We start from the raw sequence: 25,317 nt of genomic DNA on the forward strand, positions 1-25,317 counted from the left end.
CCTGGCCAGCCAGAAGCTCCTCTTCTAGTCCATGGGTTGTCTGCCAGGACTGAGGTTGGCACCGCCTAGCAAGGTTGGCAGCGGGAGCCCGGGCACCATCTGCTGCTGGAGGAGAGGGGAGGGCAGAGGCTCAGCTGGGCTGGGGAGAGGAGGGCCCCGGGACGGGCACCCCCCTCCCCTTCCGTAGAGAGAGATGAGGTGTGCTGGGGGTAGGGAAGCACACAACAAAACTCGCTGCAAAGCCGGTTCAGCTTCTTGTTCCTTTGCCCTTGACTGTCACTTCTTGAAGCCTGGCTGTGTGAGGGCCCGGGCCTTAGAGAAACACTCGGACAGTCCCCCTTTTTTACCGTGACTAAGCTGGAACGAGAGCAGATCACAGGCAAACGCACACACGCCCAAGACACACAAGTCAAAGTATTGCCCCGTCCCTGCACGGAATTCGCCTACCGGAAGTATGGGGAGGGAGGACGCTGATTGCCTGTATCTATCAAGCGGTCTGAGGGACTCAAACCCCGAGCCGCCCCACCCCCGGGACTGTCAAGAGCCCCCCAAAAATACTGAAGCAAAACCAATTTACTGGCTCATTGGGCGGCAGTGTTGGTGTAGGGGTGTCGAGGAGCAGGGAGAAACGGCTGTTCTCTCCCTATACTCGCAGGGCGCCCCCCCCTTTCTCCCTCGCCTTACTGAGCCGGCAGCTGTCCCTAATTAGAGCGGCGGTTTAATTGGATTTATCAGCAGTTAATAGGAAATTAAGCAAAGGGCCCGGGAGAAGGGGGGTGGGAGGAGCCGGGAGACAGGCTGCGCCTAACTGGAAGGAGCGGTGCTGGGGTCCTAGGGGTGGAGAACAGTGTCTTGATTGAACCCAGTGATCACACCCTCCCCTCAGTCTCCTGCCGGCTGGGTTGGGCCCTGGCCAGTCCCAGGAGACCAGGAGATATGACAGGAACACTGTTTGGCCCCCCAGTGCCTCCCACTCCCACAAGCCAGCTGCCTGGTGATGGATGACACTGCCACACACTGCAAAGGTCATAAGTCTGGGCCAAGGAGCAGACTGAATTGAAAATAGATCAGAGGAAGGACCAGGGCATTATAGGGTCCTGGACACAATGTACACCCACCTTCTCCAGGTTCTAATTGTTATTACAAACAACAAAAACAAAAAACAAAAAAACAAATCACCTTTGCTGATTGGGCAAGTGAGGAGGTGAGGTACAGACTGACACTGTCTTCAATCTTCACCTCACCTCATTGGGGTTCCTGGGGGGGGTCTCCTAGGGCTGTTGCTTGTGTCCCACCAGCCATCACCCTCCTCTCAAGTGGGGCTGTCAGGGTCTGCTGGAATTGTTGCAGCAAGAACAGCCTGAGGTCTATACCTGAAGGCCTGAGAAGAAAGCTTATGAGCCAATCAGGCAGGGGCCACGGGCCTCTGCGTCCACAGCCCCAGGCACCTCTTGTCACCAGGTCCTCATTACCCTGCTTGGCTAATATGGGCTAACAAGGCCTGCTCCAGGGAGCCCAGCGACCTTTCTCACACATGCAACTCCGAAGGGCACAAATGGCGGCAGCTCCAACAATTGGTTGGGTGCAGCCCCTTGAGTGGATTTGGAAAGGCCTCTGAGCTGCTGGTGGGTGGTATGTATGTGTCTGGGAATGTGTTCAGAGTCACATGTCAGTGCCTCTGTGTCTATACTGCCCTGTTTGTCAGCCCCCATTTCTATGATTTCTGTAAGTCTCAGGGTGGCTAGGTGTGTTGAGCGGTCTTTCAAACGTGCTTTGACACACCAACGTGTCTGTGCTCTTTAAGTCTGGATGTGCCCCGGTATGCGGGCGTCACTGTCTCAAGGATCGTATGTGTGAAAATCAAGAGCCACTTGTGGTGTGTGTGTGTGTGTGTGTGTGAGAGAGAGAGAGAGAGAGAGAGAGAGAGAGAGAGAGAGAGAGAGAGAGAGAGAGAGAGAGAGCGCTGCTCTGGCGTTTCTGCTTGCAGGTGTGTGTGTGTCGGTGACAGTGCGTGGGCGTGTGCCTGGGTGTGAGCTGCGCGGCAGCAAGTACCGAATGACAGTGTGACGCCCGCGCCCGCGCGCGTTCCCGAACACGAGGGCCTCTGATTGAGCCTCCCGCCCCCGCTTCTTTCACTCCCCATTTCTATTCCTCTCTCTTTTCCCCGGCCGGCTCGCCGTCCGCATCATCTCCATCCATTATTGAAGAAACAGCCGCGTCCTCTCCAATCACATCAACACCCCGCCCCCTCCCTGTTGTACTCGCCCCGTGGCCCCTCTGGCTGCTAGGGAGGAGGGGGATGCCCAGGCGTAGCGGGAGCCCAAGGTAGAAGTGGGTTCATGACCCTGCGCCCCAGTCTGGGCAAGGCACCAGGACACCAGGGTCCCTGGCGGTGAGCGCTTTGCATAAACAGATGGCGCGGGCGTCTTTGTCTCGCTTGCTAGCCTGCTTGCCGCCAGGCTCCTGGCTCCACTTCTGTCTGGCTGATGCAATCATGATCATCTCAGAGCCTCAGGACCCAGCGCCCTTAATAGTGGCAGCGGGGGTCAAGGGCCCGCGGGGCTTCTGAGCAGATGCAGGGCATTGTGGCTTCCCTCTCGGGCGCCCTCTCTAGTACCTCAGCTGCAGCGGGAAGACAGAGGCCGCTGCGAGGTGACAGGAATGTGGAAGAGATGGGGAGGGGTCCCTGAGCAGTGCCCCAAGGTGTCCTCGGGCTGTTCCATTGGGTTGCTGCACCTCCCCAGAGACAGGTACTAAGCTACAGAATAGAAACAGAGCTAAAGAATGGGTGGATGAGGGAGGGAGGGAGGGGGGGGAGAGAGAGAGAGAGAGAGAGAGAGAGAGAGAGAGAGAGAGAGAGAGAGAGAGAGGCTTTTGCAAAGATCCCACAGCCAGGTAGAGCGAGGTGTAGAAGGGAGGAGAGACTGGTAGAGACACAGAAACAGACCCAGAAAACAAAGCTAGGTTGAGAACAGTGGCAAAGAGAGGCACAGACATACCTAAAGACATAAAGCTAGAAACAGTCTGAAGAAAGGAGCAGAAAGGACGACAACCAAGGGCTTTAGGGGGAGGCCAAGTCAGAGGGAAGTCCGGTAGTATTAGAGCAAAAGTGAAGCCCCGGGTGTCTGGGGCCAGCCTGGCGAGAGGATCCAGCCCGAACCTGGATGCCGTGGGCACCTGGTGAGACAGAGTCTTCCGGGTCCCATGTATGTCCTCTGACCAGGCCAGAAGGGTGGAGGCTGAGAGACTCCACTGCCTTGGTTGCAGGAGCGAGCGAGCCACCGGGCACGGACCTGTATGCACACTCCAGGCGCAGTCTAACTTGAGCAAACGTTGGCCGTGCAGAGCAGGCGCTGCCCGACAGGGGGAGCCCGAGACTTCGTCCCTGAGCTTGAGAGCAGCTCGGCCTCCAGAGGGCGCCGGCACCCACGGACCCCGCAATCTGCTCGCCCTCGCCCCGGAGAGGCCAGCTGCATTTGACTTGCTGCGCCGCCAGCCACGCGGATTAGTACCCTGGAGCGGTTTAGAGTTGAAGAGTCGGGTTCCCCTGGGACCACGGGTCGTGCCTAATCCTCGGCTAACGACTCCCGCTGTCCCTCATCTACTGGGCCAGCGTGGCCTGAGTTATTTATTGTAGGGGACGAGGGGGGCGGGGAGTGTAAGGAAGGAAGCAGGGCGAGAGACCTGGAACCCCAAAGACCACGACCCAGGTATGGGAACATGAGGGGAGGGGTCTCAGGGATAAGCCCGGATCACGGAGCAGATGAAGGGTTGAGAAATCTCGGAGAGGCCAGAGCAGAGGCGACAACATAGTATCTGAGCGGGGTGGAGACCCAAAGGAGGAGAAACGGTGGAGGTTCCAAGACAGAGAGGCTCTGGGCCTCAACGAAGCGTGGGTCATCAGAACCAGGCAAGCAAGCGACGGCCCAAGAGCAAAGGGCCAGGAGTCCTGGCTCCCCAGCTGCCACAGAGTACCAGATGTGCAGCCCAGATGGGCAGCTGCTGGAGCTTGAGCTCCAAGATTAGTATTTAGCACCACCACCACCCCTAACGGTCCAGGCTCGGGGGAGTGGGGGGGGGGGGGCTGGTGACAGGACACACCTGCCCTGGCTCAGGTTGCGGGTGTTCTGGAAGGACCCTACTCTGCTCAGACTCTGACATCCCATCAGTCCCTCTCCTCCACCCCACCCCCGCCCCCACACACATCTCAGTGAGTCTCTGTCTCTTTGTTCTCGCCATGTCTCTGACACTTTATCTCATTATCCGCCGGAGGGAGGCGGAGAGCCTGGACCCCGCAGCCTAATTACAGCAGAGCTTGTCAGCTCAAGGGGCGGGCGAGGTATCGGTGTGCAAGAAAGGGAGGGGCCTCTCAGAAAGGGTTGTCCTCCCTCCCTGTACCCCAGGGAGGCAGGGGTGGGTACATAGCTGGTCCCAGGGGGTGCCCACCATAGGACAAGTTCTGTAGGGGAGAAATGGGGGGGGGAGCTTGCAGGAAGTGGTGATGGAAATTAATATGGGAGTGAAGAAAAGGAGATGAGGTTCATCTTCTGTGTCCCTAAAACCAGTCCTCCAAAGATGGAGGGTGGGGAAAACTTCCTGCCGTGGCAATATAGCATATACCTGAATTGGCTTTTCTCTTCCCTATTTCAACACCTCTTCCAGCTTTCTATGTCTGCTTCCTGCATTCAGAGCTCTTCCTCTAGTCCCAAGGCCAGAGATTAAGTATGGTGGTCTCCTTGGGGAGCTCTACCTTCATCATCTCAAGCCCCTAAAGGGCCACAGCGAGGAGATTCACACACCAACATCCTCCAGCTCTTACTACTCAGGGCCAACCACAGCTCAGTAACTGCCAGGAACAAGAAGAGCTGCCAGACCTAACACTGCTCATCTGGCCCCTTCTGCCCCACCCCCTACACAGTGCTGAGGTAGAACCTGCGCTCTCTATGGCCCTGCTAACTCCCAGGAGGCTCCAGGTGTGCACAGAAGGTACTACAGATGCCCTTACTGTCCCAATGGACACTTCACACACCCATTTTGTTAGAAGGCTGCCTGCCTGCCTGCCTGTCCCACGTATGAATCCCCCCTTAGGTCTCTGGGTGCCAGAGGGGCTCCTCCCTCGGGTACCCAAAGACCCAAATACAATGGTGTCTCATGGGCCAGGGGTTCCCTATCAGTAAGAGTTGGGAAGGAGAAACCTCAAGGCTCCCCTCAACTATCTCCAGCCTGCTTTGGACCTGGAAAAGCTGGGAGGAAGCAAGCTGGGTGGGGCTGGCTGGCTGGCTGGCTGGCTGGCTGGCGGGGCTAAGCTGACCCCTCCCCGATGGGGGGCGGGACCCCAGGGGGAAGGAATAGAACAGATCCACCAAAAAGACCAGACATTGGATCAAGATGACAGGAACCAGTCTAGGGGCCCGCTTATACCGGCAGATAAAGAGACACCCCGGGGTGAGTGCAGTCCCTAGATCCTAATTCCCCTCTTGCCACCTTGCCCCCTCAAGTCTCCCCCCACCCCAATCCCCACCCCGCATCCCCGCTCCTCCAACCCTGCTTCCGGTCGGTCCAGTTTCCTTATGCTCCCAAATCTTTCCAGGGACGTTGTACATTCCATCTCTGTGATGTGCCCCGCATCCCTGCACCCTTCGAACAGGATCACTGTAGAGTGAGGGAGAGTGTGCTGAAGCTTCGGGAAGGTAGCAGCACACTTTGGGTGAAGACGAAAGGGACAAATCTAGCACTGGGCGAGTGGGAACGGGGCAGGGTTCAGGCTCTAAGAGTGCTTGGTTCCTCTGCAGCTCATCCCAATGATTGGCTTCATCTGCCTGGGCATGGGCAGTGCTGGACTCTACTTGCTGAGACTGGCCCTTCGCAGCCCCGATGTCTGGTAACTACCTCTCGGAAGCAAGCAGAGGTCCTGGGTGGGGAGCAAAGTGGTCCGGCTTAGGGATGAAGGTAACAGGTGACCCTAGAAGGGCTCCTTGGTCTATGTCCCTCTTTCAGAGGGTCAGAGTGGCCCCTGACTGTAAGAGACTCTCACCTCCTTACTGGACCACCTGGTGGCTCACTTGTCAGTGGCTAGCCACGTGGGGCAGCTGGAATCCCAGCGGCTCACCACAAGGTTGCCATGGCGACACAGCTCCACTGGCCACGTCTGGCTTTTAGGTACCTCTATGCCTGCCCAGAAGTGCTGTGGGGCTGACAGTGTGGGGCTACTCCAGGGTCTTTGGTGGTACTGAGACTTCACATCCTGCCAGAGGCATCAGGGGGTCCTCTGACAAGCAAAAGGCCAAACCACTCGCCCATCCGGTCCTGGAGTGTGAGGCACACTGAAAGCCCTGTCCTTCAGGATTTCTGCCTGATTGGGAAGCGAGGAACCCTAGGGAATCTATAAGCTAGATCATCATTCTGTCATCAGATGCTGTGCTTCTTGCCAGCACCTGCTAACATACCTACCCCCTTCTGCCAGTCTCTAGGAAATGTGCTCCCCTCCCCAGGGTAGGGAACCAGGCAGGGGTGGCAACGCTGAGGTCATGTGTAATGTCAGAAGCAACCCTAACCCTCCTGTCCCCTTCACAGCTGGGACAGAAAGAACAACCCAGAACCCTGGAACCGTGTGAGTCCCAATGACCAGTACAAGGTAAGTCTGTAGAGCTACAGTACTCTCCACTTCCCTCCTAGTTGCTTGCTCTGCACCACACACACACAAACTCCCATGTCCATCTCCACAGTTCCTTGCTGTTTCCACTGACTACAAGAAGCTGAAGAAGGACCGGCCAGACTTCTAAGCCAGGGCCGACAGCTTCCACTCCATGCCCCAGACCCTAGGGCGTCAGTCTAGCTTCTGCTTACACAGGCTGGATTCCCACGAAGAGGGGAGGCTCCACCCCCACCCTCCTCCCTTGCTCCCAGTAGAGGAAGGGCCTCTGACCCTCAGCTCGAGTCCCACGTGGGGGAGGGGAGTCAAGACTGCAAGCAACCACTGGGGTTGACCCAAAAAAGGCCCAAGCGGGCTCCCCTCTCCTCCTCCCCCCTCTCCTCCTCCCCCACCCCACAGGCTGGCTGGGTGGGGCACAGGCTACGTGTTGAGCGTGCACTACGTGTGCCAACAGCAAGCAGGGGCCTGAGTGCCAAGCGACATGGGGCCCTCCCACAGCAAGGCCTGGGGGGGAGGGGGGTGGCTTCTGCCCAGGCTCGGCTGGGCCGGTCCAGGCTACCCACCCTGCCTAGAAGGGCGCACCTCTACCATGCAGGGCACCCCTTTCCTGCCCAAGCCTGCTGCCTCCCATCAATGACACCCCCTCCCACCTGGCACCTGGGCCTTCCCCCACCCCTCCCTTCCCTTGCTCCTCTGTCCCTGGGGATCAAACAGAAGCAGCCGTGGGCAAAATACAATTTCATTTAACAAATTGAATTTGCTGCGCCTGCTAATCACGTCTGGTGTCGGCTCTGATCAGAAATAGAGGAAGGAGGCTTCAGCCCCGGGGGTCCTTGTGGTGGCGGGAGGGAAGGAGGAATACATGTTGGGGGAGTACAATCACTGGATGGCCCAGGGGACCCCTCCCACAGTAACAGGAACTCTGGGCAGGTTAGCATTTTATTAGATAAAACAGGAAGGAGGGCCTTTACCCACTCCTTCCTCTGGCGCAGCACGCAACTTCCCCTCCCCAAGAGAGAGCAAGAGCCCTGCAACACTGAGATGTGGCAGAGGTCAGGGCAGAAGGCTGAGGGGAATGAAGTTGGATGTGCACCAGCACACCCATAACCCCAGCCAGCACTTGGGAAATGGAGGTAGGAGGGTCAGTTCAAGGCTAGTCCCAGCTAAGTGAGACCCTGTCTCAAAAACAAGCTACACGTGTATTGGGGTGCTTCTTGTAGATACGGTTACAGAACAACCCCTCAGCTACAGATTCTGGAAAGGAGCTCGTGCCTGGGCAAGCCTTCCTCCCTCCACTAAAACCCAGAAAGATCAGCAACAGCTCTTTTGTGGTCCAGGTGGGCAGAAGGAAGGGTAACTTCCAGTCTGTGGGCCTTGATTCCCAGGCGCCCTCAACGTTCATCAAATCCAGGCATCGGAAACGCCCTGGCAAACTGTTCCACCTGTTGCCGGAGGTTGGCCAAACGCTGACTTGTTTCCGGGTCCTTGAGCAGGAACGATTTGAAATCCTGGAGCTTGGCTGAAAACAGTGACAAAAGATGGTCTCAGTGCTGCTAGGCAAGGCTGAGGGCTAGAACAGCAGGAGAGGGGAGGGGAGGGGAGGGGAGGGGACCTCAATGGGTGAGGCCTGGTTGGCTGGGGATCTTGTAGCCACTCACCAGTCTTGCGCTTCACCTCCAAGCCAATGTTGACTCCTTCATCGATAAAATCAACCACTCTGCGGAAGTCATCCTCTCGGAACTGCCGAGAAGTCAATGCTGGGGCTCCTGGGAGAGAGCGGAAGACAGATAATTAGCATAGCCAAGATCCCAGGTAACTACCCAGGGTGGGAACACGTCCCTCCTCAGCTCCCAGGCCTCACCAAGCCTCAGGCCCCCAGGAGTGATGGCACTCCGGTCTCCAGGACAGGTGTTCTTGTTGGCCGTGATGGACACAAGCTCCAACACACGCTCAGCTCGGGCTCCATCCAGGCCCTTGGGCCGCAGGTCTACCAGCACCAAGTGGGTGTCAGTGCCACCTGGAGGGGACAGTGATGGGGGATTGCAGAGTCCTGGGCCTCTGCCTGAGGCCACAAAGGCCTTCACACACACCCTGGCTTACCAGACACCAATGAATAGCCTCGCTTTAGCAGGGCATCAGCCATGGCCTGAGCGTTCTTCAACACTTGTAAGGAATATTCCCGGAACATGGGGGTGCTGGCCTAGAGATGAGACAGTAGCACCTGTCACCCCAGGGCTCAGGAAAGGCCCCATCTTGTTGTCCTACTGAGCAAGACACCTCCCATCTCAGCCATTTCCGTCAGCCTCAGCCTTAGCTACAAGGGAGCAGAATCTCTGGGCCAATGCACCCCAACACAAGGGAAGGCTCCCCAACCTGCTTGAGGGCCACAGCTACCGCAGCAATGGCATGATTGTGGGGACCCCCCTGTAAGGATGGGAACACAGCGAAGTTGATCCGGTCCTCGAAAGTGTAGGGGATCTCTTGGCCAGTCTTGGGGTCTACGGTCCGTACTCCCTTCCGGTAAAAGATGAGTCCCGACCTGTGGGGAACACCAGAGATCAGACGCTAGAATGAAGGACAAGTGATGGGAGGAATGTGGCAAGGAGAGGCTCCGAGTCCGCTCCCTCCATTCTCTTTGCTGTCCTGGATCCCAGAGGGACCAGCCTCATTGCACCCTCAGATCCCCTAGCAAAGTGTGACCCCAGGGAATTCTGACCTGGCCCCTCGAAGAGTCTTGTGAGTGGTGGTGGTGACAATGTCCGCATACTTGAAAGGTGATGGGATCACCTTGGCAGCCACCAGGCCGCTGATATGGGCCATGTCTGCCAGCAGGTGTGCCTTGACTTCATCACACACCTGCGCAAGTAGAGAGACAGGCCTCAGCCTGGAGAAGACCCCGAGTAGGTATATACAGGGTGGCTGTTCTTCCCAGCCCTCCACCCCCACCAGTCCCTCACCAACCTCTCTCATGCGGGCATAGTCAATGAGGCGGGCATAAGCACTAGTGCCAGCTATGATGAGCCGTGGCCGGAAAAGCCGAGCAGTCAGTGCCAGCTGGTCGTAGTCAATGAGGCCAGTTTGGGGCTGGACAGACAGATAACCAGTTAAAGCCCAGAAGTGGCCAGCAGTGCAGCATGTGCTCCTTGAGGCTGAAGGCTGCTCAGGGCTCCCACTGGCCAAAACCAACCCACCGGGGCCAAGTGCCCAGGTGCTAGAACACTTACATTGAGCTTATATGGCATAGACTCAAAGAAAATGGATGTGGCAGAGATCCGCTTAACATCAGACATGTAGCCATGGGTGAGACTAGAAAGGAAAGGAGGCCTCAAAGTGATGCAACTGGACTTACCCAGCCACCTCCCTGTTCCTAGAACACCGGTGCTAGCTTGTCCACCCCGTGCTGGGGACTAGGGCTTTGCTTCCCACCAGTGTATCAGGGGACAGGTGTGGCCCATCTTCCTTGGACCTGACAGGTACCGCCCACCACACCCATCATCCATCCCAGCATGCTCACTGGCCACCGTCGGGCAGGTCCAACCCCATGATCCTATCGTGAGGCCGAAGGAGGGCTGTGTAGGCAGCCAGATTGGCTGGGGACCCGGAGTATGGCTGGACATTGACTCCCCATCGTGCAGGGTCCAGGTCAAAGGCTTCCAGGGCCCGGCGCTGGCAGAGCAGCTCGATTTCATCCACAACCTCTGCTCCTCCGTAGTATCTGCCGTGGAGAGGGTACATAAGGGTGCAGACAAAGGAACCCTGGCCATCAGCAAGGGACTGGGCAGCCACTGCTCCATACACACTAATGGGGCTCCAGAAGGTTCCGCCACTGGGAGTGCCATCCCTGATGCTGCCCTCCAGCCCTCTGGTCTAGCCCTCACCTCTTGCCAGGGTAACCCTCCGAGTACTTGTTGTTCAGACAGGACCCCAGGGCCTCCAGCGCAGCGCGGCTGCAGAAGTTCTGGGGTGGTGGGGGGGCAATGTCAGAAGGCAACGAAGCCCGGCCTTCCCCTGGACTCCCACAGCCCCACCCCTGCCAGAGCCCACAGGCTGCAGGGGTGAGACAAGCTGCACAAAAAAAGCATGTGTTCCTTGCCAGGTATAAGGCAGGACCAGAAGCAGCATTCTCAGAAAAACTCAGCAGCCATGATGGGTGACCCCAATAAGGCCACCTGTCCATTCAACCTGGGTGTCCTAGGTTCCTCTTTCTTCTGACAGAAGAGATAGGTAGGTAAGGAAGACATGAAACTACGTGGCTATAGAAGCTCCCTAATGCCCAAGCCCCATAAACCGGATTGGTCCTGCCTTATGTTTCAGAGGAAAGTATAAAAAGAACAAACAGGCAGAGGAGGAGGCTCTTGAGTCTGACAGGGGGATGACTCAACGGTGGGTTTGCTCTTTGACCCATATCCTCACGTCCTACCTCTGAGGCGATGAGTTCCAGACCACGACACTGTCTGTCCTTTTCCCTCTGCAGTAGCTCCCACATCTCAGGGTCACTGTCTGATAAACTCTCCTGGCCTGTCCAGCCTCCAGCTGCTTCCCCGGCCTGTGTGGGGGCCACCTTGCTGTGCTGAGCCCGAGAAGCCATCCAGATCAGCTGACCACATCTCTGCAGAGGCTCAAGGTAGAAAAGCCAGGGGTTAGCCAGGTGTGATGGCGCATGCCTGTGATCCCAGCACTCAGGGAGGCAGAGGCAGGGGGAATCACTGTGAGTTCAAGGCCAGCCTGGTCTACAAAGAGAGTCCAGGACAGCCAGGACTACACAGAGAAACCCTGCCTTGAAAAAGAAAAAAAAAGAAAAAGAAAAGCTAGGGTTAATTAAAAATTGTCCAGACCTCTCCCAATTGCCCTCGACCGCGGGTACAGATGAGCCCTCTGGCTGAGTACACAGCCTGGTCCAGCCAACAGACTCAGATCTCACCACCCCCACCCTCACCTAAAAAGCAAGTTCTAGAGCCAAGGTTCAGATCACTATCCAAAGGGCAGTTTTAATCAACTTTACTCAAACACCACCACCCACCCACCACCACCCCTGTCTAAATCTCCCTCCCCATCACCCTTGAGTGACTCTGCAAAGTCACAGAGCAAAGCTTGTCCTCCAGAAGCCCATGTCCCCCCAATTCAGGAGAGAGACACTGAGGTTCCAGATTCTCCCCATACACTGGAATGACAGGGCCCAGCCTGTGCCTGGAGATGGCTCAGTAGTTAAGAGCACTGGCTGCTCCTGTAGAGGACAGAGGTTCAGCTCCCAGCACCCACCCATCTGTAACTCCAGCTCCAGGGGATCTGATGCCCTCTTCTGACCTCTGCGGGTACCCAGGCATGCATGTGGTACACACATAAATGCAACAGTCCTAAAGGGGAGAACTTCCCAACAAGGAAAGACACCAAGTCAACAGGGCTTAACACCACTGGCTGTCAGGGTAGTTTCCAAAGCAACGAAAGTAGGAGGGTAGACTTCAAGCAGCTCTGGGAAAGAGGTGTGAGCTGGCGGGTGGGAGTGGGGGTAGGGTGAAGGTGTTTGCCCAGAGGGAAGCCAAAATCTTAACACTCTCTCGGTCTCCTTCCTGCCCGCACGGCGGCGGGACCCCTGTCTGATGAAAGCTCTGAGGCTCGGTTGCATCATCACAGCTCAGAGCTGGCGGGAAAATTTCAACTCGCTTAGCGAAGCCCGGAACCCCACTTGTTCGCTAGGATACTGGTAACACGGGGTATGCGAACCGTTACCCTAAGAACCGTGTGACTTGGGCGATCACCGGACTCTGGGAGGTCTGATCGCCAGAACTGGGGGCCCACGCACCGCCATGTGCGCCCAGGGCTCTCAGGGATTTCCTGGTTAAGCATCCGCTCCCCTGAGGCCCCCGAACACGTGCGGCGAGGAGCCAGGGGAACCCCACTTTCTGAGAAGGAATTAAAGCGGAGTGGGCCTTTCCACTCGTCATCCAGTATCCGAAACCCTGTTCTTACCCGAGTGGTCCAAAGCAAAGAGAAGGGTACCATCGCTACCAGAGGTCACAGGAGCACCGGCCACTAAACTCTGGATCGGTGTAGTAACGGGGGTCGGAGCCGACTGCTCTTAGAGCGCATGCGCGAGAAAAATACGGCCTTGAGGTCCGAGTCAAAGGGGCGTTGTCTACGCATGCGTAATGCCGGTCTCTAAAATGGCCTTCTGGGAACTGTAGTTTTTCCTTCAGCCTTGTTTCCCATCCGTACCTCCCGGTTTACAGAGCCTTGCCTGAAAGAGACTTAGAGCTCCTTCATGGCCTTTCTTGAAGCTCTTCAAAGTTTTTGCTTTGTTTTTCCTATCAGTTGTCTAGACAAGTACTTTCTGGTTTGTTTGTTTTCATTTGGTTTGTACCTACCGAGTAGCCAGCATTATGGCCCTCTGGGAGTTCCAGACACATATAGAAACCAATATAGTTTCAAACAGTAAAAGAAGCCTGGCGTGGTGGCGCACGCCTTTAATCCCAGCACTCAGGAGGCAGAGGCAGGCAGATCGCTGTGAGTTCGTGGCCAGCCTGGTCTACAAAGTGAGTCCAGGATGGCCAAGGCTACACAGAGAAACCCTGTCTCGAAAAAAAAAAAAAAAATCAAACGGTAAAAGACCCAAATCCCTGCCTTAGGATTACAGCAAAAAGAACCACAGTTTCTTGCGTTGTAAAACAATGATGCTTGTGATGGGCCACACTTGTCATTCCAGCGCTAGGGAAGTGGAGCTGGGAGCGTTAGGAGTTCAAGGCTAGCCTCAACGACACAAAGAGGCCAGAGGACCACACGTGAGCCTGTCACACCTTATTCACCCCCAAGCATATAAAAGAGTTTATGAAAGGGATTAAATGAAACTTGGCCTGTGAACCACTTCCCTGTGGATTGACTCACAGACCTGCCTCCTCCAGGGCCACCTACCCACTGTCGGCTGACAGCTGTGTCAGCCACCTCTCCTCCTGTCACACTTGTACACTCGTTGCATTTCATGACTTGTTTGCAGATGACTTATTCCCCAGCAGTCATCAAGTTCTTCAACAGGATCTGACCTCTCCAGGGGAGATTGTAAATGAGCCGGGGACGTCTTTTGTATTGTTTTGATTTTATCAAGACAGGATTTCTCTGTGTAGCCCTGGCTGTCCTGCAATTCACTCTGTAGGCCAGGCTGGCCTCAAACTCAGAGATCTGCCTGCTTCTGCCTCCTGAGTGCTGGGACTACTGTTGCACGCCACCACCGCCTGAGCTTGGGGACATCTTCTTAAGGCCTGTACTTCAATGGTTCTCAAAGAAACACAACCAAGCCTCTATTGGAGATTCCAGTAGGCAGTGGACATTGAGGCGTGCTAGGCTTGTCACGGCCCTGGAGAGACAAGGGACGTGCTGACTGATGGGCCGTGAAGAGGTAAGCAGCAACAACACGCAGCACTTCTTCACCTCGCTCCCATGTGTCCAGATGACCACGGAGCAGTGGAGAGAAGAGGACACAGCCTTGGAGGAAGAATGTTTGTAATGGACAAAGCATGGGAGGGGGAAACATGTAATTACCACCATGAGGGGGTTGTTGTGTTGCGTGGTTTTATTTTTTATTGTAATTATTTTTATTTTAGGGTTGGTTGGTTGTTTTTGTCTTTCGAGACAAGGTTTCTCTGTGTAGCCTTACTTGTCCAGGATTGATTTGTAGACCAGGCTGGCCTTGAACTCACAGCGATCTACCTGCCTCTGCCTCCCAAGTGCTGGGATTAAAGGCATGTGCCACCATCGCCCAGCTTGATTTTGTTTTTTGAGACAGTTTATGGATTTCTTAGTGTCTCCCTGGCTGCCCTGGAACTCCCTCTGTAGACCAGGCTGGCCTTGAATGCAGAGATCCACCTGCCTCTGCCTCCAGAGTGCATGAGCGCCACACCACCACCCGACCCTGTTTTGTTTTCCTTTCAGTGCTAGAGATAGAATCTAGGATCTCCCTTGTGTATGCTGTTGTAGAGTTGCAGGTGAGGAGATGCCCAAGCAGGCTGATTGCTGGCATAGGCATAGGCACCCTAAGCATTTCCACCTGGATCTCCCCAGTGGCCTCAGTCTTCTCTCAAGTAATTGCCGCAACAGGCCCCGCCCTCCGCCCCGAACGGGGCAACAGCTACATTCTTCCATCTTCCTTCTCCTCTTCAACAGGCTCCTCATCCTACTAACATGTGTTTGAACCCAGGGCCTTGTGCACGCAAGAGCTACACCCCAGCTCCAGGCGTTTATCTTCTGACGGGTTTTACTCCCAGGCATGTGGGGGGGGGGGGTCAGATCCACCTCGAACCCAATGTCCGACTGAGTTGTAGGCAATCCTGTGGAGGACACTGCTCTCCTCCTCCCTGTGGACACCTTCACCAGGGACCCCACTAAGTCAGCCTCTCTGTACCTCAGCTTGTCTGCACCCCGCCCTCCCAAGCCCCAGTCAGGGGGTCCCAAGGGGAGGGGGGCTGCTGAGCTGAGAACTGCTAATGAAGCCGCAGCCAATTAACGCCCGGGCCAGGGTTGGGGGCGGATAAAATTAGCAGCCAAGGCTGCAGGAGGGAGCTGAAGGCGGGGGTGGAAAGGGTAGGGCAGCTGGCTGAAGGGGGCTGTGTGCAAGCGGCTACCAGCAGCGACTCGGCCCCGCCCCTCCAAACCTGCGCTTGTCCCTTCCCCCATCACCTGGTCCCAAGGCTCCCTCCCTCCCTCCCTCGTCCGTCTGCAAACTCAGCGCCCACGAAATTAGGAAGGAAAAGGAAGATCGATGACTCCAGATGCCGCAAACACCGTTCCCCTTCCCTCCCAACCTTCCACTTCCCTCCAGCCCGGTGGAGCTTAGCAGGTTGTCAGCTCTCTGTCCCCGCTTCTCCATCACATTCAAGGTCTTAAACCTCCTCTTCCCCTAAAAATCTGGATCCAAACAGACTGCGGGAAGTCCCACCTCAGATCTAATACCAGTTCTATTTGCCTTCTCTACCATTCACCCACCTTAAACAATCCCACCTGGGCAGACTCTCGCCCACTGGTCGGTTTCTCCTTGATCGGGTCCGGAATGAACTCAAAGGACCTGGGTCTGTCAGTCTTTGCCTCGGTTTCCCTAACAGCCGCCGAGGAAAGAGGCCCTGGCTCAGCCTCCACCAGACAGAACCCCACACCTGCCCGCCCCCTTTCCTACAAAGGTCTCACACAGGCGAGTATTGGATTTCGCTTTATTTTCTTCCCTTTCCCGTTTGTTTTGGCGATGAAAAAAAATATCACCCAGAGGAAACAGCCAGAGGGGGCAGGTGGAGCTGGACTGTGGGCGCGGGACGGAGGGGCCAGGCCGAGCCCGGGATCAGGACTGTTGCTTCTGCTAGATTGGGAGAAAAGGAAGGGGCTGACGTGGGGCGCGAGAAAGGAAGGGGGCTAGGTGGCCTAGGGCTTTTAGACACTTAGGTCTTGGGGAGGGGGGGGTTAGGACCTCCGTTTGGGGAAAGAAAGTACCAGGCCAGGAATCATTAAAACTGCGGGGTGGGCAAAAGGAGAACCAATGTGTATTCGTAGGGAACCCTAAGAAAACCTCCAAGCCCCGCCTACTCTGAGGCTGCGCTCTTGCCCCTCCAATTACCGCTGGAGGAGACTACCTCAGCCTCAGGGACGCTCGGGGCCACAAGGAAATGGAGAACCACGCTGGCTGATAGTCCTGGGCAAGGCTGTTTTCCTCCACCCTACCCGTAGTGGAAGAAGTGGGGGCAGTCACAGGAGCATGGGGTACAGGAAGGGGCGGTCCCACCTAGCGAGGCTGCGATCTGGTGGGAAGCTCGAGGGGCAGGACAGGGGCGTTATCCAAAGTAGGGGTGCTCACTCTGGAAGTTATAGTCTGGGCACACCTTCTGCACCAGTTTGTAGTCAAAACTGAGGAAGGAGACGAAGATACAGATGACCTTAAAAGGCTTGGCGCAGAGCCAGGCGGCCTGGCTCTGGGTGTGCTCAGTAAAGCACACCTGCGACGGGTCGTACAGGCACGGGCGGTGCTTGCGAGCGCGGTTTGTCTTCTCGTATTCCACGTGGCAATTAAAAGCGCGCGACTCTTTGGCCCCGGGCACTCCCAGCGCGCCTCCGAGAGGGCCGGCAAGTGCGCCCCCAAGGTTGCCCCCCAGCCCTTGCCCCGCCATTCCCAGAGGGGGCCCCAGTCCAGGGAGTACCCCCTCTAGTGACAGCGTAGACTGCAGAGGATGAGGGGCAGGCCCAGGCAGCCAGACGCCCCCGAACTCCACGCGCTTGGAGGGCGGCACGATACTGACGCTTAGGTTACCCAGGCTGGACGAATTGTGACGGAAGTACACACTGAAAGTGCCGTTCACATGGTCCACGATCTTGCCGGTCACCAGCAGAGAGAACTTGAGGGTATGCACACGAAAGTAAAAGTCCCCCCAGCCGAAAATCTTCTTGGCGCGGGCCGCTTTAATGGATGGCTTCCTCTTAGTGCGCGGCGCGGGCAGGCCGCCGACAGCCCCGGGCTTCGCCAGCGCCCGGGTGTGGTTAGCGGGCCAGGCCCAGCTCCAGGAGCGGGTTGCGCCCAGACCCTCGGAAGACCCGGGTGCCGGGAGCTGCTGGCCGCGGGCGCCCCCTCCGGCCATGGCGGGGCGCAGTTCCAGGTACTGCGGCCTTCCGGACTCAGAGATTTGGCCACTGACTGCCTGTGTAGGAAGAAAGGAAAAAGACGCTGTACTGGACAGCCCGCGGCGGTGGCTCAGGGGTGTGTTTGGGGCCAGATCTTGTAACCCTTTGGAGCTCTGTGATCGTGGACGAGTCAGCTCTACACCTAGCTAATACACCTGTGAAATGACCTGATGATCCTGGGTTGTCACACAGCTCCAGGGTGGGCATAAAGACAAAGCCCGCTTTGGTGTTGGTGGTTAATGGGGAAAGCGCCTGATAGTCTAGCCTGTGATGTTCCCGGCGATGCGCCTGAACTGGGCAAGCAAGAGAGGCCTAGCCACCTCTAACACTGAGCGAGCTTCCTGGCTTCTGCAGAGACTGGCTCTGAGCAGAGAGAATCCCAGAGACCATGGGTTGAAGCTTGGAGAATAAAGGGGACACTCCTCCTGTCCCCATCCCCTTGGTGTGGAAGGGCTGGAGGAGTCACCCTGCGTGCCCACGCCCACGGTGCTGGTCGTCTCCGGTGGCAGGGGATCTGGGAGACAGCCCTGATGCGAGTACAAGATGGATTGAGAGGCGGGAGCAGTCGGGCCAGGTCCGGGCCATCAATTATCTTGGGGTGTGTGTGGAGGGGGTGGCCGGGGAGTGAAGGAGCAGGGAGAGAGCGACAGGAGAGTGAGAGGAAGAAATATGGAGACGCCGCTCCAGCACAAGGAGCGGGAGGGAGAGGAGCAGAGCGTGTCAGAGTGTGTCAGTCAGCCTGTGCTAGACACCGATGCTACTGTGGCCCTGACTGCCTGCAAGTCCCTTGGGAGAGGCAGTCCTGTGGTGCCCAGGTGGTTGTTATCTTGAAATGGTTGTGTATATGTGTCCATCGGTTCTGTCTTGGTTATCTTGTACATATTCAATCTGTGAAGGCTCGTGTGTGTGTGTGTGTGTGTGTGTGTGTGTGTGTTGATTCTCTCTCTGTGTGTGTATGCCTATGTATAGCAGCCTGAGGAGGGTGTGTGTGTGTGTGTGTGTGTGTGTGTGTGTGTGTGTGTGTCCCTGTCCCTGTCCGTCTGCTTTCTGTGGCTGCCTGTCCATTGTGTATTTGTGCGTGGATTACCTGGGGGGGGCAGTGATCTCTGTGAAGCCGTGTGTCAGTTTGTGGTGGTGGCCTGTGTGTAGCTATGGCATGTATGCCTGTGTACAGGGTGGCTGTGTGATTGTCTAGAGGTGCCACATTTCCTGTGTGTGTCCCTGTGTCAGGGTCTTTCTATGAGGGTATCTCCATGGTGAGGTGACAGTGGTCTATGTTCATACCACAGGAGTGAGTGTGTCTCACACACACACACACACACACACACACACACACACGCACGCACAGCCTGCACAGATTGTATATGAATGACAGGCATGCTGACTTGCAGGGTGATTGTAGAGGGGTAAAGAGCCTGGAAGCGTGGGTGACCCCTCTGTTTGCATACACCGGAGTCTATACATTGTGTCCACAGGGACAAGAATGGCCGAGCTGGGCTGGAATCTCTCCTGGCTGGTCTCCGTCCCTGCAGCTCTCCGATCCCAGGTTATTAATGCTGCCGCCACCCGCTCGCTGCTCGTCATACATATTTATTGCCCCCTCATTCCTTCTCCCATCCAGCCCTCCTCCCAGCCCAGGTGAAGGGGGTGGAGGTGGCAAGAGTGATTGACTCACGAAGACAAGCTTGAGCTGGCATCTAACACCCAGAGGGTGCACCTGAGTAGAGCTAGGGAAAGAGGCTTAAGATGGGATGCGGGGGGGGGGGGGGCGCCCAGGGAAGAAGCCCCAGGGGGTGGAATTGAACTCCAGGCAGTGGGTTGGAGGTAGGAGTGGGTGGGTATGGCTTCAGGGAAAGCCTTGTTGAAGTTATACCCCCCTAATCTCTGCCCCTCTGGACCAAACCCCTCCTATTTCTAGTAAGTCCCATTTCCAGCTGGCACAGCGCTCCCCACCCCCCCACCCCACTCCCGCTGCTCAGAGCTAGGACATCAAATGCCTCCAGCTACAGTTTCCCAGGACATCTTAGCACTCTCTGTCCTGCACCCAGCCTGGGACCTCTCAGGGCTGGTAGGCTCATTCTCAGAGGAAGGACTGGGTAGAAATGAGGTTTGGCAGGGCAGAGAGAGGTGCCAGGCTGCCCCCCCCCCTCTGATCCCAGACAAATTGCTGTCTCTGCTTCTGTGATCCTGGCAAATCCCTGGGCTTTGGTACCTACAGCCCCCACCCACTGCTGGAGGCAGCTAAGATAAAAAGGAAGAGTTGGGGGGGTATAGGCAGCTGAAGCGACCTTGGGGGGTGGGGAGCTCGGACTGGGAGGGGGGAGAGAGAGAGAGAGAGAGAAAGAGAGAGAGTCTGGGAAGAAACGAGCCGAGAAATGGGAACATGGAATAAAATAAAATAAAATCCTCCCTCTGGCTTCCTTGATCGCTCTCGCTCTCTCTCCCTCTCTTGCTCTTCATCTTTCACTGTTTTTTTCCTCTCTTTTTCTCCCCCCATCTCTTCTTTCAATCTCTCTGTCTCAGTTTCTTCCCCCACTCTGCCTCTAATTTCCAGTTTGAGGAGGGACTCTCTGTATGACATTTCTGTCTCTCTAACCCTGGCTCTGTCCTTCTGCCCTTCTGGTTGTCAGTCTCCAGCAGTGAATGGGGGATAGAGGATAAGGGGAACAAGGTGGTGAGGGAGCCTCCTTTTTGCCAGAGCCCACCCCCCCAGCAACTGAGGGCCTGAGTGGGGTGTTGACCAAGGAACCCTCCCTCCCCCCCAACTTGAAAGCTAGTTTAATTAAACTAATTGGGCTCAGTGACATTTGCAAAGGGGAGAGGCTAGCCGGCTGGCTGTCAGTTGGGATGGGAGGTGGAGGTGTGTGGTGGTTGGGGGGGGCACTTACTGCAGACTCTTTCAGGCCTCCTGCTGAAGAATTCTGCCAAGAACACTTTGCCCCAAGGCAGCAGGCCCACGCACCTGAGGGGGAGTTGAGGCCATCTTCCTGATGCTAAACAAACCCTACCAAGGCAGAGGGAGGCAGGGGCTCTTTGGGGATGGGACTCCTGGGAATTGAGAGGGAGGATCAGGCTGTCAGGCCCCTTTAGCCGCATTGCAGGGTGCATTCTCCTGGGCCTCCCACCTTAGCCCGTTGCTTCTCTCTTCCCTTTGGGTCAGACCGAGTCTACAGATTTATCAGGGTAGGAAGCACCCTGTGTTTGAGGAAGGAACAGTTTAGGCCTGGGTGGGGAAGCAAGTAATGGTACACCAAGTCCCCCGAAAGTAGAGGCCCATCACTGCAGTCAGGTCAGGGTGGGGTGAAGTCTGGCTGGGAGCTGGAAATAAAGATGGCATGTATTTGGGGAGGGGGTGGACAGCACTGGACAGGCTGAGCTGAATATTAGGGCAGACCTACACTGGGACTAGGATTGGGTACTGGGCTGGTAGGAGCTTAGGGTACAAAGATGAGGGTGCTACAGGGATAGACATGGGGGACAAGATCAAGGAGATTGAAAATTGTGACTAGGTAGAGACTTACAAGTCCACGAGCTAGGACCTGGAAGAAAGGAGATAGGGTATGGAAGAGAATGGGACCTAAAGTGAGACAGGCATGGTCAGCGAGGACGAATGAGCTGGAGACTGGCTGACACTGGAGGGTGGGACAGGGAGACAAGATGCAGGGACAAGATGGGGCAGAACAGAAAGAAAGGAGTAAAGATGGTTGTTAAGCAGAAACAAGGGTGCTGTGATGGATAGAGACCTGGGAGATGGGCTGGGGGAAGCCATTGGTTGGGGGGGGGGATTGGGGAAAAGGGAACAAGGAAGGTAATAGGCAATACGGTTAGAAACAAGAGCTTGAGGACAGGTATTCAGATGAGATGGAGGGAACGGCAGAAGGCCAACCTCAGGATCAAGTTTTGGAGGGGCCAGGCAAGTGGAGGCAAAGGTACCTCTTCCAGCCACTACTGCAGAGCAGGGATGAGGGCCTGCTGGTGAGGTGGGCTCTGTCCTTGGGCCAACCGCCTTCTCCCCCCCCCCCCACCCGCCCAGCAGCCCCACCCGCTCGCCTGCCCGCGGCCTGCTGCGCAAGGCTCACTGTTATCTGAATTTTTATTTTATTTTATTTTATTTTATTTCCCTGCTTCCTAGAGCCGGCGCGGTACCCCCGGGAACGGCCACCCCCCCCCCGCCCCGCGCCTCACTTTATTATTGCAATAAATGTGCCTATAAAGGCGCTGGCTCCAGGGCGCGGTGGGGGTTGGGGTGGGGGGGAACCGCGGAGTGGGGATGTAATTTCCCGAAGCCTGAGCCGGAGGGGGAGTGGGCGGGGTGGAGGTGGAGGAGGGGCAGGCGGGGGAGAAGGGGAGACTCGCCAATTTCCCGTGCTCAAGGCCGCGCTCCCAGCTCCCTATCCCGGTTTGCTTCTTCTACTGTGTATCTTCGGAACCCCGTTGAGCTGGAGCCAGAGGGCCTCTTATCGCAACCTGACCCCTTCTCTGTTAACCTTGTCCCCTTGCTCAGACCACACCTTTACTGAGTTACAGGGTTCTCGCTATTCAAAGTTCCCTAGTCTCTTGCCTCTGACGGTCCCTCCACTTACCCGCTGGCTTTCAAGGATTATCTTGCCGCTTTTCGGCTGCGGGTCCCTGACCCTAGTGACTCATCTTTACCTTCCTCGGCTGGCTTCACGACCAAATATCTCCAACATTACCCACCTCCGAGATCTCTGTCTAGCTCTGTCACCCAGCCCAACCGTGACCCTCTCTCGGTAGATTCTCCTTTCCAACAGTGCCCCTCCCACTCAGGATGCGAAGCTTGGCTGCAAGCTCTGGCCCAAAGGGACTGTCACTGTAGACCCCTCCTCCAGTGTCCCTGGCCCAGCTGCGGCCCCTGATTACCCCCCCCCCCCAAATCCCAGCCAGAAGCTCTGGGCCCAAGCCCAGGCTGTTCGTGCCTAAGTGGCCCAGCCAGAGATTAGTCAGGGGGCTCCAGGAGGGGTAAGGAGGTGGAGGCGGTGGTTGGCGCAAGGGTTGTGGCTAGCCTGGACTGTGAGAGAGGCTTGCAGGTCTAATCCTTCCCTGAGGCAAGGTAGAGCTGAAAGGTCCCAGAGGGCCCCCGCCCCTGCCCTCCCCCAGCTAATTAGTAATTAGTAATTAGTGATTAGTGACTATTGATCGCCTGCTGTTTCTCCCAGTAGGCAGCTACTTTGGCAAGGGGCGAGGAAGACAGAGATACAGAGGGAAAGGGGTTGAAGGCTGCATTGGAAAGAGCCTGAAGCAGCCAGGCCAGCCAAGAGGCCAGAACCCCTGAAGCTATGGGAGCCAGGAGTACTAGCCCCTGAGAGGAGTTTCAGAGGCCTAGAAGTAGGGGAAGAAAGCAGAGTGCTCCTGAGGGACCCAGGGCTGGCAGCACCGATGGCCAAGATTTCCCAAAGAGCTGGGAAACTGTGTCCACCACTTCCTGTCCTGGTGTCAGCCTCACCTTTTGCCCTTTGCCCACTCCCAACACTGGCATCACGATATCCCTGAATGCAGGCACACTCAGGCAAACACACCCGAAGCTCACAACCCATGCTCACACTCAGCTATACTCAAAGCTGTGAGCACACAAGTGTGCACTCACAAACCCAGACTCACAGGCAAATAACAGATGTGCTCCGGCAGGCAAATACATCAGAGGCCCCCCCGGGGGTGTTCACACATGTGCATACATTGTCCTACTCCTAACTCAGTGTGAACACGGCTTTATGAAAAGTCACACCTATCCATACACCACACATTAGGCATAGACTCTCACAGGTCCACAGGCTGGACCAAATGGCAGATAGGCAGGCAGTTTCCTGATGATTCCAACACAGCCAGCCCGCAGCTGCAGCTCTCTCTCTCTCACAGCAGATAGATTCCCATCTCTCATATCCTTGTGCCTACTCTCCCTCAAGTCTCTACCAGATGTTTCATTCCCCTTCAGGGGGCAAAGGAAATTAAACCAGATCTGTCCACAGGGGAGTTAATTTGATGGAGGGAGGGGGCGGGTGGAGGCGATCAGGGTAACAGTATCAGCGCTCTCCTTTCCTCCTTTCCTCCTCTGTGACCCCAGGCCTTTACACACTGTGGTTTGAGGCTTGCTCCTCTACTGCAGCCTTGCTAGGAGTAAAACCAGGCCTCGGGTTCAAAAGGAGATCCTGTCAGAGGCGGTAATTCTTTTACACCCAGAGCTTTTCTTTCTTTTTTCTTCTTCTTCTTCTTCTTTATTTATTTAGTCCAGCTTCCACCCCCTCAAGGTCACTAGGCAGCCAGGATTGGGAGAATCGGAGGAGCCTGCTCCTAGGTCACTGCTCAGCGGGGCAGTCCACCCCCCTGTAGTTCTTGAGGACACCACACCAGGGCTGGGGTCCAAGAGTAAAGATGTGTGGCATCAACTACTTATCCTGAAACTACTAGGTAGGCTATAGTTGGGAATGGAAGTTGGGGACCAAGGTCTAGACAACCCTTGTGGACCACACACCAGGGCACCAGGACTGTAGTGTGGAGCAAGCATCGTCACCCAAGCAAAGACAGTGTCTCCAAGGCACACCAGCATAGGCTTCACCCTGGGCCCCACTGCTAAACACCAAGGTTTGGTTCACCCGGACACATGTTAGCACACAGGGATTGGTTTTCACCCACACGCTCCACATGAGCACACTATGTATATAGGCGGAAGATCTCAAGTCTCGCAGGATGAGGTCTGGGCCCTCTTGGCTTTGGGGTCTTCACCCAGAAACCCCAAGAAAAGAGGCAAGAAAATGGGTGGGGGCAGGGAGGAAGTGGGAGGAGAGAAGTCCCCTCCCAGGCAGCAACCTCTGTCCACCGGGCGCGAGAGGGGGTGTGTGTGTCTGTGAGGTTGTGCAGGGGAGAGGGTGTCTCCGCGGGAAATGAGTGTAGCCAAGTTCAGCCCTGCCGGTGTGGGTCCGTGTAAGCGCGTGTGCCTGGGCAGTGTGTGCTTGGGTCAGAGAACACACCTGGCATTGTGACAAGTAAGGAGAAGAGAAATGGGAAGGTAGAAGGTGAGGGGTGGAAGGACAAACAGAGAGGAAGGCAAGCGAGGTAGGTGCGGAAAGAAGGCTAGGTTAACACCCGCTGGCTTGTCTGTCTGTCTCGCACTCCTTCTCTGTCTGGCGCACTCGGCGGGTCGCGCTTCGTTCCCTCCCCCGTCACGCCTGAAGCCCGGCCTCCACCCCGCACCTTCTTCTAACCCTCAGCCAACTTGTTCTGGGAGCGTGCCAGTCCTAAAGCGGGCAGTCTGTCCATCCGCGTCCCCAACGAAGCACAAAGTTGGGATGCTTAGTGCTGGGGGCGGGCCGGGCGCACGGGGCCCCCTAGCACGCAGGGTTCCTGGTGTCCCGGACCCCGTGCCTAGGCTCTGCCACCCTTACCTTCCTAAGGAGCCAAGGACCAAAGAGCAAGAGGAGCCATTCTGGGAGCAGCCGCATCTTCCCGGGTGGCCGAGCGGGTCGGGCAGGGCGGGTCCCGGGGCTGGCGGGACTGGGTGCAAGGCGAGGGGCACCGGGCGGGCGGAGGCGCGAGCGGCTGGAGCAGGCAGCTCGGCCCGCGGATTGAGCGCCGAGCTGAGCGCGGCGCTGGGGGCGGGGCGCGGGCGGGGGAGAAAGTTGGGTCTGAGTCGGCGGGCGGGGGGGGGGGGGGGCGGGGCTCCGTCGTGCTCCAATCCGGGCAGCGCCCCGCGCGCCCCCTCCCGCCCAGCTGGGGGCACGGAAGGTGACTTTCACCCTGACACGCCCCGGACACGCCCCTGGTTCAGGTGTGAGGCTGAAGAGGGTTTAGGGGTTTGGGACCGGCGCCCCGAAGACGCCTGATGTAGGCGCGGGTGAGGGTTAGGACAGGGCGTAGGGCTCTCGGCTTAGGACTGTGCACTGGAAGGGGGCATCTCCAAACAGGAGCCCCGGCAGGCTCGTCGGCGCGGCAGGACCAGGGTCCCACAATACCCGGGATGGGGGGCGGGCGAGGGCCTTCTATGCTCCTGTCCGAGGTGGGTCTGGGGT

At 56.8% G+C, this 25,317-nt stretch overlaps 3 protein-coding genes across 4 annotated transcripts; 1 reads left to right on the forward strand and 2 right to left on the reverse strand.

The window, feature by feature from the left end:
* Positions 1-5,317: 5,317 nt before the first annotated feature.
* Positions 5,318-7,028, forward strand: Ndufa4l2 (NDUFA4 mitochondrial complex associated like 2). Its single transcript, XM_051170328.1, has 4 exons — positions 5,318-5,445; positions 5,793-5,881; positions 6,574-6,634; positions 6,726-7,028. The coding sequence occupies exons 1-4, from the start codon at positions 5,389-5,391 to the stop codon at positions 6,780-6,782; spliced, it is 264 nt and encodes an 87-aa protein (XP_051026285.1). The 5' UTR covers positions 5,318-5,388; the 3' UTR covers positions 6,783-7,028.
* Positions 7,029-7,577: 549 nt separating this feature from the next.
* Positions 7,578-12,764, reverse strand: Shmt2 (serine hydroxymethyltransferase 2). Of its 2 annotated transcripts, none has more exons than XM_051170326.1 (12): positions 12,620-12,764; positions 11,073-11,270; positions 10,531-10,610; positions 10,167-10,367; positions 9,877-9,958; positions 9,614-9,736; positions 9,369-9,508; positions 9,026-9,191; positions 8,753-8,852; positions 8,514-8,669; positions 8,311-8,418; positions 7,578-8,171 (listed from the first exon to the last, which is right to left on the reverse strand). In XM_051170326.1, exons 1-12 carry the CDS (start codon positions 12,650-12,652, stop codon positions 8,044-8,046), a joined length of 1,515 nt encoding a protein of 504 aa, XP_051026283.1. In that variant the 5' UTR covers positions 12,653-12,764; the 3' UTR covers positions 7,578-8,043. The 2 variants fall into 2 exon arrangements, with proteins under 2 accessions (XP_051026283.1, XP_051026284.1); XM_051170327.1 differs by having other exon boundaries at positions 11,073-11,261; positions 12,620-12,750.
* Positions 12,765-15,949: 3,185 nt separating this feature from the next.
* Positions 15,950-24,854, reverse strand: Nxph4 (neurexophilin 4). Its single transcript, XM_051170418.1, has 2 exons — positions 24,694-24,854; positions 15,950-17,313 (listed from the first exon to the last, which is right to left on the reverse strand). The coding sequence occupies exons 1-2, from the start codon at positions 24,748-24,750 to the stop codon at positions 16,456-16,458; spliced, it is 915 nt and encodes a 304-aa protein (XP_051026375.1). The 5' UTR covers positions 24,751-24,854; the 3' UTR covers positions 15,950-16,455.
* Positions 24,855-25,317: the final 463 nt, after the last annotated feature.

This window comes from Acomys russatus, chromosome 28 (genome assembly GCF_903995435.1).
Source record: "Acomys russatus chromosome 28, mAcoRus1.1, whole genome shotgun sequence".
Lineage (NCBI taxonomy): Eukaryota > Metazoa > Chordata > Mammalia > Rodentia > Muridae > Acomys > Acomys russatus.

Excerpts from the sequence above, each read along its gene's own strand:
- Ndufa4l2 (XM_051170328.1), top strand. The coding sequence starts at position 5,389 with ATGACAGGAACCAGTCTAGGGGCCCGCTTATACCGGCAGATAAAGAGA. Across the intron at positions 5,882-6,573 it reads CTTCGCAGCCCCGATGTCTG|CTGGGACAGAAAGAACAACC; the intron begins GTAACTACCTCT and ends TCCCCTTCACAG. Across the intron at positions 6,635-6,725 it reads GTCCCAATGACCAGTACAAG|TTCCTTGCTGTTTCCACTGA; the intron begins GTAAGTCTGTAG and ends CCATCTCCACAG.
- Shmt2 (XM_051170326.1), bottom strand. The coding sequence starts at position 12,652 with ATGGTACCCTTCTCTTTGCTTTGGACCACTCGG. Across the intron at positions 9,737-9,876 it reads CTATGCCATATAAGCTCAAT|CCCCAAACTGGCCTCATTGA; the intron begins GTAAGTGTTCTA and ends CTGTCTGTCCAG. Across the intron at positions 9,192-9,368 it reads AAGACTCTTCGAGGGGCCAG|GTCGGGACTCATCTTTTACC; the intron begins GTCAGAATTCCC and ends TGTTCCCCACAG.
- Nxph4 (XM_051170418.1), bottom strand. The coding sequence starts at position 24,750 with ATGCGGCTGCTCCCAGAATGGCTCCTCTTGCTCTTTGGTCCTTGGCTC. Across the intron at positions 17,314-24,693 it reads GTCCTTGGCTCCTTAGGAAG|GCAGTCAGTGGCCAAATCTC; the intron begins GTAAGGGTGGCA and ends CTTCCTACACAG.